This window comes from Parasteatoda tepidariorum, chromosome 9, assembly GCF_043381705.1.
Source record: "Parasteatoda tepidariorum isolate YZ-2023 chromosome 9, CAS_Ptep_4.0, whole genome shotgun sequence".
NCBI lineage: Eukaryota > Metazoa > Arthropoda > Arachnida > Araneae > Theridiidae > Parasteatoda > Parasteatoda tepidariorum.
Window position 1 is genome coordinate 80,474,996 of NC_092212.1, and position 17,790 is coordinate 80,492,785.

The 17,790-nt window shown below is 31.4% G+C and overlaps 2 protein-coding genes across 5 annotated transcripts in view; one reads left to right on the forward strand and one right to left on the reverse strand.

Moving 5' to 3' along the window:
* LOC107444397 (uncharacterized) overlaps positions 1-14,094 on the reverse strand; it is a gene marked incomplete in the record, with an annotated part of 16,585 nt that extends 2,491 nt beyond the window's left edge. Inside the window, 10 exon segments of the mRNA XM_071185160.1 lie at positions 1,069-1,205; positions 2,613-2,769; positions 2,867-2,932; positions 3,364-3,483; positions 5,592-5,764; positions 6,876-6,993; positions 8,025-8,153; positions 9,909-10,069; positions 11,948-12,199; positions 13,883-14,094. Coding sequence (XP_071041261.1) covers positions 1,069-1,205; positions 2,613-2,769; positions 2,867-2,932; positions 3,364-3,483; positions 5,592-5,764; positions 6,876-6,993; positions 8,025-8,153; positions 9,909-10,069; positions 11,948-12,199; positions 13,883-14,054 — 1,485 coding nt within the window.
* Positions 1-17,790, forward strand: part of LOC107452524 (uncharacterized) — a 69,146-nt gene that overhangs the window by 13,058 nt on the left and 38,298 nt on the right. The gene's annotated exons all lie outside the window — the stretch shown is intronic.

Genomic DNA, 17,790 nt, shown 5'->3' on the forward strand with positions numbered 1-17,790 from the left:
AATGATTTCCACAGCCGTGAAACAACGCTCTGAGCGATGTCGAACTCCCTGGCAACATCTGTTATTTTTCGCCTTTCTTCGATCTTTCCAATAATTCGGTCAAGCTTAAAATCATCTTAGTGATACCGGAAAGACATGCCGAAAATTTCAAGTTTGTCAACTAAATCTTTCCTGTAAAACTTTGACTTGAAACAATTACTCTCCACACGCGTCAAAACCTTTAAAGCTCTTATTAGCGCTATCATGTGATGAACAGACGTGGAAAAAAAATTTGAATACGCATACCTCTTCTTACTACATCCCGCACTTATTCTAATTTTCAACATTTTGCTTCCTTTCATTTTGAGGTTGGTATGGATGATAGTGTTATCCGTCCTTAGCAATTGTCCAGCAGTGTATTATACGTATAGTCAGAAATTTGCATCCAAACATTGTCACACAGGTACGTGCCATTTTGCAACCTTACAAAATTATTATCCAATCCGTGGCTCGCGAATCTGAAAGAGATCATGAGGGGAAAGAAAATATATAAATAAAAATTGATACATCAACGAAACATCAATTCGTGAAAATATCATTGCATTGATCATTATGTTTGAGAAAGTTTTATTATTGCACATGTTCTTTGGTTCTGGTGAAATCGCTAAGTGCATATTTAACCTATTGCTTTAACTTATAGGGTCCTAGTCATAACATAATGCTTGTGAAAATTTTGCCAGTGCTCATGTTCTTTTGCATAAGTAAATTGCTTAAGTGCATATTTAACTTACTGCTTTAAATTATGGTGCCCTACATATAACATAGTGATTGTGAAGATTTTGTCACTGCCCATGTTCTTTGGCATTGCCTAAGTGCATATTTAACTTTGCTTTAGCTTATAGGGTCTTATTCATAACATAATGTTTGTGAAGATTTTGTCACTGCTCATGTTCTTTGGCATTCCCTAAGTGCATATTTAACTTTGCCCTAACTTATACGGTCTTAATCATAACATAATGTTTGTGAAGATTTTGTCAGTGCTCATGTTCGTTGGCATAAGTAAATTGTCTCAGTGCATATTCAACTTACTGCTTTAACTTTTGTTACTCTCAAGCTGTTGGGGTCAATGCCAGAATATCTATATAATGCTGATTTCCAGTTTTTCAAGAAGTTTACATCTGATGTAGCATTTTCAATGAGGTAGATACTGTCGTCATTAACTGCCCCTGTAAAATACGAATTAAAAGTTGGAAATATTTACGATGCAAATACTGATAGTAATAACAAGAGAATTAAAAGAAGGGTTACGAAATTAAATGCAAGAGTTAAGTTTGTTATCACCCGATCGATAAAGGTATTTGGTCAATTAACTTTTACTGCCACTTAGCATTTGCAAGATTGGTGTTTTCGTGCTGTGCTAACTAATTATTTATAAATCTTTTTTTTTCATATGTAAAATGGAATCGAATACATATTATAATGTAAAAAACTAGTGTGTTTATTTTTCAAAGTTGTTTGGCTACCTAATATATTAGTTAGTGAACCACGCCGAAAACAAGAATCTGCCACTTTGGCAATTTATATTGGTGTTTTAGTGCTGTGGCAATCAGTTATTAATGTCAGATATTATATTCTATTTCTTATTTCTTTTTAAATTTTTGTTCTAATTTTCTTTATTTATTCTATTGCTTTTTATATTTTAATTCTTCATTTTACTCTCCAACTTTATTTTTTCTGTTTCATTATTTTTATTTTACTTATAATTTATTATTTTTATTTTACTTTTTACTTTACTTTTTTATTTTATTTTATTTTACTTTATTTATTATTTTTTTATGTTTTAAAAATGAGTAGAAATGATATAGAACGTTTTGTCGCTAACTGTCTTTGGTTTGAAATTCTCTAACGTGAAACAAACTTAATGTTAAGTTTTTCTCAATTTAATTTAGCTTACCCTAATTTATTGTTGAATTAAAAAAAATTATATTCTTCAAAACAACAGTTATACTTTTAAACTTACGACATTATTTAAAAAGGAAAAGTGCAATTGAGGTATGGAATCTCAAGGGGGGGGGGCGTAATTTTTCCTTTTTTGTATCAGATATGCCTGTAGCAAAATAGCAGCAGCAAGGACTCTGACTTAAAAGAGACAAAAATAGACAAATTTTACATTTTAGAATTTTTTTCTACTATGAATAAAAATCTAAAATTAATTAAAAATTGGAACTTAACCGAAATATCAATTAAGACATCCAGTTTCCTCATATAACCCCCACTACACACCTGATTTTTAAGATTTTTAGGCTCTGGCTAAAAAATTTAGCCCCCACTACACACCTGATTTAACTATTTTATCGTGGCAATGGCAGGCCTTTGTTCCACCCTCCACTCTTAAAGTTCCCCCGCAGCACTAAAATTGAAATAAAACGCTAATTCATTTAAAAATAGTGTATTTTACTTTCAAAAATATCAATCAATTGTAATCAATAACCATATTCACTAATATAACAACAGAACGCAGCGAGTTTTCCTGGGAGACGAGTTATCTCGTCCAACGCGATAAAAGAGTTGAGGGACAATCATTTTCTTGACTCCCCATTAAATGAAAATAAAAAATTGCAGAAAAAACTTACAATCTATTACGAATTGTAGACGTCTTTTTTCGTCTTCGCCGAAGCAAGCACCAATGTCAAAGCTAGTAGCATCCATCGTGGTTGGATCCACCAAATTAACATCATAAAAATGGTGGAATAGCCTGTATTTTTCCGGAAAATCGTATTTGCTCCCACTCTACAAAGAAGCGATAAAAATTTAAGGAGTCATGCCTATATATGTATTTTTTATTACATTTTCTAAAAAGAATTACAACATAAATAAATGAACATACCTTTATAATATTGACTTGCGCACTAACAAGTCCATATTCACCGTTTCGGAAAATTACAGCATCATCCTGAAAGAGAAAGAAAAATTATCTATGAAAAGAAAATACCGGAAATTAACTATAATTGAACCTAATATATTGAATAATACATTAAGGGCTATAATTACGAAATATGTATGAAAAATTTAAATTTCTTTTCCAAATTTTAGCTTTTTTAATTTTAGTTTTTTAAAATTAAAAAAATTAAAATTTCAAAATCTTTGAGTTTGTTTAGGCTATAAATTTAATTATGTTTGAATTCTTCTAAAGCTCTTCCAAATCCTAAAGTGAGGTACAGGAAGTACCGGAAATTAATAATAATTAAACCTAATAAGATATTTCAAGAAGTTTTAATCCTTCAAAATGATTTATATCTGAATTATAGTAATATAATGATTTGATTTATTAAACTCTGTTAATGCATTTACGGAAATTACATTTTTTGTAATTATGTAGTTTACCTTGGTTGTGACATTCATAGAGAAGCACCATTCCCACAAAGATTCTACTTCCGCAGTTGGTTCCGGCCAATCTTTGCGAACTCCTTGGAATAAGTGGCAGGGTATGTCTCTTTTTGAAGTCTGAAAAATTTTAGATAAATATATTACAAAAAAATCCATTATTTAACCCGTTTATCCGGACTTTTTACATTGATGTCATACAAAAGATGCCTTTATTGAAAAAGTAGTAATGATATGAAATTTAATGGCTACTTTTTATTGTTAGCCATCATTTTATTTCGATAAGACCCTGTTTCTTATAGTTCTAGATCTATTGATAGATAACTACCTAACTTAATCATAAACTATGGAGGATGGGAATTTTTGATTTTCTAGACAAATGATAATATTGAAACAATTGTCTACCAAAATGTAAATTTCTGTTCATGACATTTTGCTATTATCCTACCAAAATACATGTTTTTTGTCTACGAGATTATCTTTTGTCCTTCCAAAATATATGTTTTTATCCGTGATGTTTTCCTTTTGTTCTAACAAAATACGTACTTTTGTCCAACCAAAATATATGTTTTAATCCGTGATGTTTTCTTTTTGTACTACAAGAATGTATGTTTTTTTCACGATGCTTTGCTATTGTCCTACAAAAATACATGTTTTTTGTCCACGAGATTTTCTTTTGTACTGCCAAAATACATGTTTGTATCCATGATGTTTTCTTTTTGTACAACCAAAATACTTTTTCCTCGATGTTTTGCTTTTGTCCTACTAAAATGTATGTTGTCTGCAGTGTTCTGTGCTATTAATATAACGCTGGGCACTAACCGGTTAAGCACACATGATGCGAAGTAAAGTCTGGCAATATGCCAATAGCTTTGCGGTAACGACAATTTCATGAATAAAAATATCATCCGGCTTTTTTAACAGAGCTAACTTGCATCAAAATACGGTGTTAGCGTTCCTATCTTACAAATGTTATGATAAGAAAAATAAGTTTACTTGAAACTTAATATTACTTGACTCTGTGTTAACGTGATTATGAGCCACTCTCCGTAATCACTTACGCCACTTTGCGGTAAATAATAAGGTTAACTTTATTGTATTGAAAATTTCACGGTGGAATTGTTATTTTACGATGTTACTTTTAAAAACTAAAACTTCAATTACCGTTATCAATCTGATTAGAATGATAGATCAGAAGTATTGGAATTATAGTTCGGAAGCATCCGATTACAAGTTTAAGAGTATACTAAAAATAGTTCAGGAGTATAGGGATTATAGTTCAGTAATATTGGGACTATAGTTCAGGAGTATTGGTAATATAGTTCAAGAATAATGAGATAAAAGCTCAAGAGTATTGGAAAAATAGTTCAAGAGTATTGAGATTATAGTTCGGAATTATAGTTCAAGAGTATTGGGATTATGGTTCGGAATTATAGTTCAAGAGTATTGGGATTATAGTTCGGAAAATTAGTTCAAGAGTATTGGGATTATAGTTCAGAAGTATTGGACAAATTGTTATTTCTTATGAGTATTAGGATTATAATTATAGATCACATAATATAATATATCTACCTATTGTGATGAATGTATGGAATCAACTTATCATGCATGATTACAAAAAAAAATCTTACAAATTTTATATATTAGAGAATGTGCAGATATGCAGCATTATAATTTTACTTATTATTTCTAAAATAAAATAGTTTTATAATTTTATTTAATTTTTATTTATACCTTATACCCCCGGTAACAGAAGTAAATCTGCAGCTCCTTCTTCACAAATCTCCTAAAATCTAAAAAAGTCAGCAGCATTCTTGCTACCGGGCTGCGATTTTCCAATCCAACGGCATTTAACTACCCACTCTCCTGTTTGGAATCTTCTTAAATAAATAAATAAAAGCTTGATTCTTGACTTTATCTTAGCTCAGGTAATAAATTATAAAAGAAATAGAAGTTTGCATTATTATTGCTACTGAATACAATAAAGAATAAAATCTTCAAAAAAAAGAGAGTGAGTCCTTTAAAGGCTCATGGATTGCAAATAAGCAATCGGGCTCATACCTCAAGCCTAAATTTTCAATAGTTAAAGCGGTAGACATAGGGATTCAATCTTTTGTCTCAATAAAACATTTATAATTCATATAATGTTTCTTCAATCACACAGTGAGTAAATATTGACAAATTTTTTATATAAGTTTGAAGGGAAAAAATGTTACAGAGCATGTTACCTTTCCAATATAAGTGTATGTGGTTTGATTTATTCCAAACAGATTTCCTATGGTCCAGTCCTTCAAATTGGCCTTAAAGTGTATCAAATTTTGTATATCATACTCATAATCAGGAATGCCTATTACATTACAGGATACTTCACCTTTAAAATATCTCAGCTGATAGACGATACCTGTTGGAAAGATTAAATGAGCTCATTCATAGAAAAACTTCTATTGATTACAAAAGATTCTCATATAATATACATATACATAATATACATTTCATATATATATATATATATATGTACACTGAAGAGCCAAAAAAACTGGTATACCTGCCTAATATCGTGTAGGGTACCCGCAAGTACGAAGAAGCGCCGCAATACGACGTGGCATGGATTCGATCAATGTGTGAAGTAGTGCTGGAGATAATTGACACCATGAATCCTGCAGGGCTGTCCATAAACCAGTGGGAGTAAAAGGAGATGGGGATATCTTCTGAACATCATGTTGCAAGGCATCCCAAATATGTTCAATAATGTTCATGTCTGGGAGTGGATCCAAAAGCACTCTTCTGAATTTAGACGCTTTCTCTGGCCACCAAAATCCCCAGACATGAACATTATTACCGAAGAGGGGGTGCCATCCCCTCTACGGAAAATCAAAATTGTGATGGCATGTCTTCGGATCATCCTCAAGGATGTTTCCCAGACATTCGCCAATAGCCCATTGTGCAGCTCTAATGCGACGTAAATGAACAAATCAATCAATCCTACCCGTATACCGAAGCTCTTTATCAAATTTAGAGCCATTTCTGCTGCAAAATATTGTATTTTAAGAATCATACGTACAGTATTAAAGTTCCTGTACAAAGTCCCTCACCAAACTGCTTTATTGCTTTAAAATTATGAAAAATTTTAGAACTTTTTCTAGTTTTTTTTTTTATCGAATTTATTTAAACGAGGCATTTACTTCGCATTTTTTTTTTCAAAAAAATATTTTATGCCCTAACATCAAACTTGCCTTCAAAAGTTTAAGAGTAAAAAAATGTGAAAAAGAACTAAAATAGAATGAAAATAATTTTAAATTCAAAATGTTGTAAATTATTGACCTCTCTATTTACTATGCTTAGTAAGGATTATATAAAGCAGAAATTAACGATGGTGCTTTAATTGTACCAAAGTAGAACAATGATTTAACTATCTCAAACATGTTATGTTATTTAATTACGTCGTTAAAATTTCAAGAAATACTTTTGTTAACATTTCAAGTTGAAACTAAGTGAATTTGAACGAAACTCACCCAGTTTTCCTAACACCATTTCTCTTCCATATTTAAGATTCTTTTCATAGCCTGCCTCTTGGTCTTTTATTCTCTCCATGTCCTGGCGCAGAAGCTTGTTTATTGGATCAAACCAAACCTATGAAAGAACATGAATGTAATAAATATTACTTGAACTCTAATAAGGAACCCTAAAAACTAAATACACATATTCCGTTAATAATGTTAAGAAAATTCGCATTAAAATTAACAAATGTTCATGAAATAAATTCACAAATTTGCTGTTTTGGAATATATTGAATTACTTTTATGTTATTAAAATTTATTAATATTGTCATATAAAGTTATTGGGTTGGTATCCTAGTACAATGATTTAAAAAATAAATTAAAGAAAAAAGGAGGATAGAAAGGTAAATTTTGCGTAGGGAACGAGTTAATTATTTTTGCACTATTTCAAAATTAGTAACAAAGAACACCAACAGATGACGCTTGTAACTGAAAATTTTTGAAATCATGGTTTTAAAATATATATATCCTTCAGCAGCTGCATCCCGAGGACAAAATTAACATACTCCCTTGAAATTTTCAGATAGAATAGTTTGGCATGCACGTAACAGTGTTTCCCATCAGAGACACCTGTTGACAAACTTTGAAATTAATTAAGGAAGTTGGGGATAATAATTTCCTTTAATTTATATTTCGAACGTCCATAAATTCCATTGATAAAATTAATGTTATTTGATTTTAAATTTACTTATTAAGTGTTATTAAATTATTTCATAAAAATGTAGCGTTCTTCATTTTTGCTATGCGTAATTAATTAGAGTAGTATTATTAAAATCAAAAATATCAAACATAAAAAGAAAAATCAAAAATAAAAAGGAATGTCAAAAATAAAAGGGAAGAAACGGAAATATTAAGAACTTTCAAATGCACGAATTATTGTGATTTAGCATAAGTTTATGATGATTAGTTCGAGTTGTTTTATTTAATTAAATATAAATAAGTTATAGCAGAAAAAGTTCTCTTAGTATTTGAACGCTCGAGTCGCACTTACACAGACTCAAAATAATGCAATATTGGTAAAGATAAGCAATCCTGATAGAAATGCAACTTCAAAAACAAAAACTATTCGATAACTCTCAGATTACAATAATGAAAATCACTTACATCAACATAATTAATTTGCTGATAATCCGGAAATATGACTTCAGAATGTAGGGCGACTGCTTGCCAATTGCTTACATCTGGAAATTTCACTGTTTGCTTACGATTGGGGCAGACTATTCCTTGAATTGGCTGAAAATTAATATAAATTACTTTGAGAGAGTTAGAAAATGTATAAGGATTTTAAAAAAATCAGTGGATAAAGGATATAAATGATATTTTGGTGAATTTGTGTATATTAATTAAAGTGAGAAATATAACTTCTTATGCCTTGCCTTAATTTTTTCTACTGATAGTGAAGTTTAAAAAAGCCACTGTATAAGTGCTAAAAAATCAAAACAAAGCTATAATTTTAATTAATATATATTGATTAAATCCTGTATATAGCTCTATATAAATAGTTTGAATATTTTAAAAGTTATTAAACTTTTTAAAAAAATTTAAACTATTTCTTAATTCTGAAACCTGATTATTCTTTTTGGCAAGTCAGTATATGTTGATAAAATTTATAGATTGTCTTCGAGACTGTGGCTTTTTATTTTCTTTTCTTTAAGTTATTCATGTCGTTGCGTTTACATTTTTTACTTTCCAATTTGCTTCCAGAAAACAGGTTTCTGTTACTTGTTGAGTTTACTTAAAACTTTTTCCTATTCCAAAAAGGTTCCCTTATCAAATAGTACCTTTGTCCCCAGATACTTGAATTTAAAATATTTGGCAAAATAAATAAATGTTGTTTAGTTAAATTCGACACAAATTAGATAATTACCAGTGTTGTCTCAATTTTAACAACAACGTTACATAAAACCATCATCTACCAGGCCTTCATAGCATAAGATCATTTCCCGAGTTGTTTCAATTTTAAAATCACTATATCGTAAAAACATAATCCATTGAACTCATTACTTGGGATCATTGTGGCATATAATACTGCCCCAAGTTGTCTAAATGTTGCAATGTTACGATGTGAAAAAATGCAATGTTAAAAAATTAAATTTAAACAACTTACGTTAATTGTCTTATTTTGCACTTTTCACTGATATATTGAATTTTTTTAAAAATCTAAATGTTTTTAAATTTTAACCAACTAGTGACTCTAAAATCGAAAATGCTTTTACAACCTCTGAGGTACTTTCTCCAAAAATTTTCATGCTGTCTGAACATATTTTGCAATCAACATTCGACAGTGAGATATGCGTTATTTTTATTATTTCTGAAGCTATTCCATGCGGTCATGATTATTTCCCTCTTTAAAACTGAAATTTCCATAAATGTGTGTTCGCTTTAAGTGGTTTCTACTGTATATATATAAGGAGCAGTCATTACACCATGTATGGACCAATATTTTAATATCTATTATTATTTATCCTTCTATTCTGTCCAAAATATAAGTTTCTGTTTTATAAGATTCTGTTTTCTATTCTGTCCAAGATGCAAGGTACCTCGTACTTGTGGTCAATTATAAATTACATTTTTTGAAATCTAATTTTTATTTTAATTTTAACCAACAAGTGAGTCGGAATTAATGTTTTTAACAATCTTTGAGGTACTTTCTCCAAACATTTTTATATTACCTAAACATGTTTTAGAATAAACGTTCAATGATAAGATATGCGAAATTTTTTTTATTACTTCTATGCCCATGTGGTCATAATTATTTCCCTCTTTAAATCCGAAATTTCTATAAATGCGCTTTTGTTTTAAGTAGTTTCTACTTGTATATATAAAGAGCAGTCATTATGAAACACCATTTATACCGATATTTATATATCTATTATTATTTATAATTCTATTCAGTCCAAATAATACAATACTTGTGCCTCGAATAACTTGCGGTCAATTGTGTTAGAATATAATACAATAGATGAAGGTGTAATACAATAATTGTACCTCGAATAACTTGTGGTCTATTGTGTTGGGTACAAAACCGAACACATTTATGAACTGTTCATGCAGTTTGACTGTAGCGCTGCCTCGTTTATAAATCATCTTTGACACAACAAATCCGAGTGGCACCTGTTCTTCGTTTGATGTTGTATTCCAGGTTTTATCTAAAAATACAGAAGGATATTTTTCAGCTGTTTTTTTCTTACCAGTTACTGTAGCTACAACACTTTACTCAGTCATGAAAAATGTATTATAGTTTAAGAGAAAAATAAAATACATTTTACAGTAATTCATTATTATTTGAATTCTCTTTGAATACTAAATAACGCTGTACAACATGAAAAATGCTCTTTACATGAAAATATGAATTTTTGTTTGTTTGATTATGTGCTATTAATTCTAAAAATAACGAGTCAATAACTGCTTTTGGTTTACCATGGACCACTTTTCCCAGGACCCACATTTTAGGAAGACGATTTTGTGTATTTCAATAGAACCAACACCCCCTAGCAGTAGGAAGGCCTTAGCACGGATCAATTTAGTAGTCCGATGCGACGAAGTTAACTGCGCAGTAGATGAAAAATAAGAAAGATGTCATTACGTTCGGGGTGCTAAGCTGCGCAGTGGTTGAAAATACGAAATATGTCATTACGTTTGGACTACTAAAGGATATTTATGGTAACCCGTGCTGAGTCCTGCTCTTATCAAGGAGGTGTTGATAGAACACTATTACGACTAACAAGTAAAGGCTCTCTCATTGACAACGTGACTGTGGCCAACTATGTAACCATTTTAGCGATTTTGGCAGCATTTTTGGCGACAAAAGATTTATCTACCTTCTTGAAGTTTCGAGGCTCTAAAGGCATTAGAAAGCGAGATATCCCAGGATCGACCAGAAGATTGGCGACTTTCCATCAACCAAAACGGTACCTAATGGACCTTTTTAGTTATGATGCCATGAATCGAGTATCTTTTGGTTTACTTATGCAATTTGGTTAAATTTTTTTACACACTGATACAAAGTGTTTATACGTGTATTACTCTACTTTGACTTAAAAACAACGCTTTTACATATGCTTTATTTTTCTACTACTTAGTTAGCAGAACAATGATTAAATTGCAGAAAAAAAAGATTAACATTCATAAGATAACGCATCGAAAGCTTTCGTGTGATAACGGAATGGTAACATTCGTAAGATAACGAGGCGAGGGCGTTTGCAAGATAACGTTATGAAGGCGTTTGTGAGATGGTAAAACAAAAGAGTTTGTGCGATGCAAAAGCATTTGCATAGTTACAAAACGTAAGAGGAACATAAACAAACTGTTGCATTCCAATATTTATTACAATTTCACACTCAATTTTTCAGGCACTTTATTTTACATGATTCTAAATTATTGATAAGGGTTTTTCGAATTTTCCGTGTAACACTTATCAAAGAATTATTGAAACTGTTTTTTTCCTATGCTCAACCGTCACAAAACAACCTTTCTTGGCAAACAATATGCAGTTTTTATAACTGCTTCGAGTTTTTAACAATTTATGGTTTATAAGTCAAGTCTATCTTTAACAATTGCCCTCTCTGCTAATTCCCATAAATGACACAAAACGTCAATATGAAAAATATCAGTTTTAAGAAAACTAAAAGCATTTGTGATCTAATTTCTCAACCTATTAAAAGTCACACTCCATCGCTGCATTGTCTGGGTTCATAAATTGAGAACTGTTAGTTGATGTCAATAATTTTCATATAGGTTTAAAAATCTCGCCAAAATGGCGATTTTACGTAAAAAGTTAACTAACTTTAAAAATTTATAACTTATTTATCCAGTCTAAAGCTCAGATAATTCTTTACGACAAGATGGTATATATAATCTAAATTGTAGCTTCAACTCGAGTGTAAGACACTTAAACTATGGCTCTTTTCATTTGCCTCGGCGTAGAAGCTTCGAAAAACACCATAACCTGACCTATTAGCGTGTATTACCTGACTATTGTTAATACTATATATTACCTGATATATACTATATATTATATATATTACCTGACCAATAAGCGTAGATGCTTAGAACTCTGCGCTGTCCATCCGGCTCTTCACCAACAATCTCGTACATCCATTTTCTAGCACTGATTCCACGAAATTCATCAGGAATGTCCTTCTCTTTGAGGTACTTATCATCCAAAGAGAATAATTGCTTCAATGAAAAACGAACCGTGCCATTTGTGTCTTCGTAGTTCAGAAGGGATGGAGGGGATTTCGTCTTGATCCATTCAGTTACAGTCATCTCAGCACACTCTGAAGAGGGATTAGAAAAATGCAGTCAGTTATATTACGAACGTTTAGTGGAGCTTGTTTATAACGAGACCATAGACTTAGACTAAAGGTTCTGAACGTTAGTGACATCGATTTACAAAGGTGAGAGGTGACGACTTTTAGGTAAGAGCTAAACAGATTGATTTTAATAAAAACAACGTGAATAAAGCACAAAAAACGGATATGCTACAGTTTCAATTCGATAGAGAAGAACCTTCTTCATTGAAGAAGGTTCTTGTTTATCGAAATGAAGCTGAAGCATAGTAATTTTGTACTTTTACTAGTGCTTTATTCACATATCACATTTACTAGCGCTTTATTCAGTAGTGTTATAGTTTATTCATGCGTTGAACAAAGTGTAACCTATCTTTATTAAAAGTATATGAAATTTGAATGTTCCTTCTTTCCATATTTTGAATTTTTTCATCTAGCATTTCTGCTTATCTGAATTTACTTTTTGCTATACTTTAAATTCCTAATGTAGGGAAAATAATACAGCGTCCTCGGGCCACATTGATTTTTTTCACCAAGTTTCACGAGTTATAAATCTATACACAAAAAGATGTTATTCATATGGAAAGGCGTTATCTCGCCGAAAGCTTTGGAAAGTTAATGAAAACTGATATCTTTTAATAGTTTTAAAACTATTTTAAGCATTTTAAAGGAATCTTAATACTCTTTTTTATTCTTTGGTTTTTCTATTTGGTAACTTATTTTCCCACGAGCTTGCCCATTATTTACTGTATTTGTTGTTGCTGTTATTTTGTAATCTTTACTTACATCGTAAATTTTACAAGTCTATCAGTTATTGTGTTTCTTCCATTTGTTATTTTGTAATCGTTACCTACATTGTAAACTTAACAAGAATGTCACTTACTGTGTTTCTTCCACTTGCTATTTTGCAATCGTTGCCTTCATTGTAAATTTTACTAACCTGTCAGTTATTGTGTTACTTCCATTTGTTATTTTGTAATCGTTACCGACATTGTAAATTTTACGAGCCCATCAGTTATCGCATTACTTCCGTTAGTTATTTTGTAATCGCTACCTACATTGTAAGTTTAACTAACCTGGAAGTTATTGTGTTTTTTCTACTTGTTATTTTGTAATCGCTGCCTACATTCTAAACTTAACTAGCCCAGTTGTCATGTTATTTTGTAATCGTTACCTACAATGTCAACTTTATTAGCCCATTTATCGCATTACTTCCGTATGTTATTTTGTAATCGTTACCTACATACTAAACTTTACTATCCCATGAGTTATCGTATTATTTCCGTTTTTTTTAATTTTGTAATCGTTACCTACATTGTAAATTTCACTAACCTGGAAGTTATTGTGTTTCTTCTGCTTGTTACTTTGTAATCGTTAACTATATTGTAAATTTTACTGACCTGTCAGTTATTGTGTTTTTTTCCGCTTGTTATCTTTACCTACCTACTTAGCTACATCGTAAATTTTAAAATATAATCAAAATAAAATGTAGCAATCCAGGTGGCTGACATGCCAGGCTTGCTATTTTTTGTGATTTTGGATAACGATATCGATCTACTGATCGTTGTTAAGAGATTTCAGTTCAATTTTAAAATTGTGCTGGAGAGGAAACAAAAAATCCAAAGTGAAATAAAATACTTTGAATAAATCTATCGAAAAAAGAATAAATACCAGCATTATCTGTGTATCTGAAAGTTTGTTTAGTTTCAAAGTTTTCGATAAATGTTGCATTTTTCCCCATGATCCAGATGTTGAAGGCTGCATTCTTTGTATCAGCATCAAAACTCTCTTCAAAAGCGATTTGAACTAAAATCCCTGATTCATCTTCTAATGTTTCTACCATTTCACCCGTGGCTCTATAGCTGCCGGTCACCTTGGGGGGACCTGGAAGAAAAAAGACAATAAGATTTTGATGTTAAAATGATCTAGTATGCATATGTAATATTTTCTTTAAAATTTTATTTGAAGCTCAACTAAAGGTAGGAAATATAAGAAATATTTTTATAAAAATTCTCATTTTTTTAAATAATGAATAACAATAAATTCTCCATCTTGATAGTTTTTGTTTAATCGAAGGATTTTGGGCAATATAGTGATGAACTCTATTATTTCTAAAGGTGATATTGGTGTCCCAAACTGGTTCTAATTGTTTCATCACTAGTTCCAGGAATTTCCACTAGATGGCTGCACAATACAAAAATTTTACTTTGAAATTTTTGAAGCTTAACTAAAAGTAGGAAATATAAAGGATATTTTTATAAAAATTCTCATTTTTTTTAAATAAAGAATAACAATAAATTCTCCATCTTGATAGTTTTTGTTTAATCGAAGGATTTTGGGCAATATAGTGATGAACTCTACTTTTTCTAAAGGTGATATTGGTGTTCCAAACTGGTTCTTATTCACTAGTTCCAGGAATTTCCACCAGATGGCTGCACAATACAAAAATGCTACATAGCTGACCTGGGAATTATTAGAATTTCACAAGAAACGCTCTTCTGAATGCTATGAAAATGTGCCTTCTCATTATATGGCTAGAAGCTCTTTAATTTACCTAAATTTTAAAAGCTATTTTAATACCAATGTAGTCTCCGTTGTAAATAGAGATATTTTGTTCGTGGAAGTTTTTAATTCAATTTCTGAATATCTCCGAGATTTAATAAATTTACTGAGGGGATCACCACCTGCTCCCTAAACTAGTCAATCCTCGAAACTGCTTTCGAAGTTCCTTTCTGATTGCTTCACAATTCGAGTTGGTTCAATGTGTAATATTGCATTCTAGACCAGCTCTATATGTATATTGATACATTTTTTAAAATGTTCTAAAAAATGGCAACATATAACATCGTTTCAAACCATTAATTTATAAACATTTTATTTAATTAATATATTTTATAATTTATGTATGCAAAACAATAAATTTCAGTGTTTGGAGATGCAATATTTACTTTATTTTTACTTGACTAACAACACTTTTATTCAAATATAAACTAGTAAAATAAATAAAAACTTAAACGAAATATTAAAAAAAAAATATATTGCTGATCGAACTTTCTTAATCAAACGCATCGTTATGAATCATAAATAAATTTGAATGTTGATTTAAATTAATATTCCACCTGCGTGAATGTATTAGCATGTAAAAATAAGGATACCAAAAACAGTTTTTAGGAAGAATAAGATTACAAAAAACAATTCTAAAAATATGGGGATAAATAAGAAATCAGGAAAATATGGCTCTGAAATCTTAATCAAGAGCGCGGACCCCTTAATACTAATTTCATTTTTCGCTATAACCTCCTGAACTATTTTAACAAAAGAAGAAAAAAAACATGCATTATTGTTATAATCGATCATCTAACGATAATTTCATATAAAATGTAATTTAAGACTCATTTTTATCATTATCGTTTAATTTAATAATGGCCGAAAAGTTTTGAATTGTAAAGGAATACAAGCTTTTGCAAAATCTTAAAGTGTATATCAAAAACTAAAATTCTTTCATTTCAATTATTAATTTGACTAATTCTGATTTATAAAGATGCAAAAATTACTGAACTAAAAAAATTATTTTTTTAAAAAAATTTAAAAAAAAATTAATTTCTTAAGACAATTGACTAAAATTAATTTGCCTAGTTAAAAAAACAAATATAAGAGCAAAAATTTATTTTTCAATGAGCTATCATTAGACAAATTTTTTTTAGTTGTATGCAATTTTTTTAAGTAACTTAAATAGCACTATAGTATACCTTTCAGATAAATTAAAAAATATTTCTCTTGCCCAAAATAATTATAAATTAACATATAAAAATGATGGCGAAGATGGCAGCGTATGTCGAGCACTGCTGGACGGGCGTAGCTGGATCTCCATACTGTATAATCGGAAACAGACGAGATCAAAAATTAATGATAATGTATAATTGTAGCCATGGTTAGAACAAAAAAAAATTAGAAATATATAATTTTTTCACAAAATGACAGCCATTTTTAAAGGAAAATAGCAATCTACTTTTTTTTTTACTCTTAAACATACATAAAAAATTTAAATTTTGGAAAAGGTTCGATTTTTGTTGGTCCCAAACGCAGCCACAATTATTCTCTGCAAATTTCCAGAGCGACATCATTGATTGAGAATTTTTTTTGTAATCCAAACTCCCCCTCCACACTCCAAAAAAACTTTTTGGGAAATTATGTTAAAATTTTTTAGATTATTCATCTTCGGCTTTTTGGGACTTACCATCAATCGGCGATGATTTGAACCTATTGCACGCCTTCTACGAGCTCAAACATATCGTCGGTGCACTTTCTTCCGAGCTGTAGATCTGACTTTATTGCTGGAGGTAGACGCGTGGTGCACCGAACCTTCAAGGCGATCTGCGTCGCACCGTTTGCAAAACATGAACAAAACACGCCACCCATCATGCTGGCAACCCCCATTAAACCGCAGTTGAAGATCACCGTAGGCAAAGAATTAGCAATGTCGACCATATTCTTATCGTAATTGATGCGTTTTGGAAAAAAACGTCCAAATAAGAGAATTTAGCGATCAGTTATTGTTTTGACTGTTCCTCTCCAACAGTCTCTCCAATCAATTGTCTTTTAACAGTTCTTCTTATATGCTTATTTATATTGATAACCAGCCGACCGGCCTGTGTAGGGGTTAGGGAGCTGCCCTTGCATCAGAAAGGTTCTGGGTTCGAATCCCGGGCAAGGCACGGATGTTCTTTGCTTCTCTGTACTATCTGTCCTTACTGTGGGAGCAACGTTGGTCCACGGAAAGGAGGCTAACATATCTGCCCTGTAAATGCCTGAATTGACGAAAAATGTTAACACAGGTGGGCATTGGAAAAAAAATTATTTATAATAATCTTTGAACAGCCGACCCAATTGTTTGCGCTTACGACTATTAATGTTCGACCCCGTAGCCTTGTAATTTTAAACCCAATCCAGAAGACAGGGGAACTCCTGGATCAAGTATAGGGGGAAATTCACCTCCGTGGTTGATTTTTTAATGGAACCCGCATTTGCGCTACATGGAGAGGAAGAGCACGAAAGCATCCTATGGTTAGGCTGACGGCAAGGGGACTCCAACCTATGATCTATCTACCACTGAGGATGTTTTTTGCCAGCTCGCACTCGGTACTACCCGAGTGGGGAATTCGTATCGACCAGCTATTGCTGGGATTGTTGGAAGGCTGACCCTCTATCTCCTGAGCCACTACTGCTCTTGGTGAAAATGTTTATAGCTATCATTTCCAGGTAATTCGGTAAAGACTGGGTGTTTAATTGGATTGCACATAAAGTATTCTGAATCCCACTCTAAAATATCTCCAATAGTTTAAATCTAGCTTTGTCAATCTAATTTTTAACTCTTGCTGTCTTTGCTCTAATTATTAACTTTTTGATGGAACTAACCCGTATTTGCGTTTCATGGAGGGGAAAGCCACGAGAACCTCCCACGGCTAGTTTGACGGCAGGTAGACTAACCCATGATCCGTCTACCACTGAGATATTTCACGTCAGCACGATGGTCGGTGCAAGTGGTTCGTATCGAGCAGCCATCGTTGGGATTCGAACCC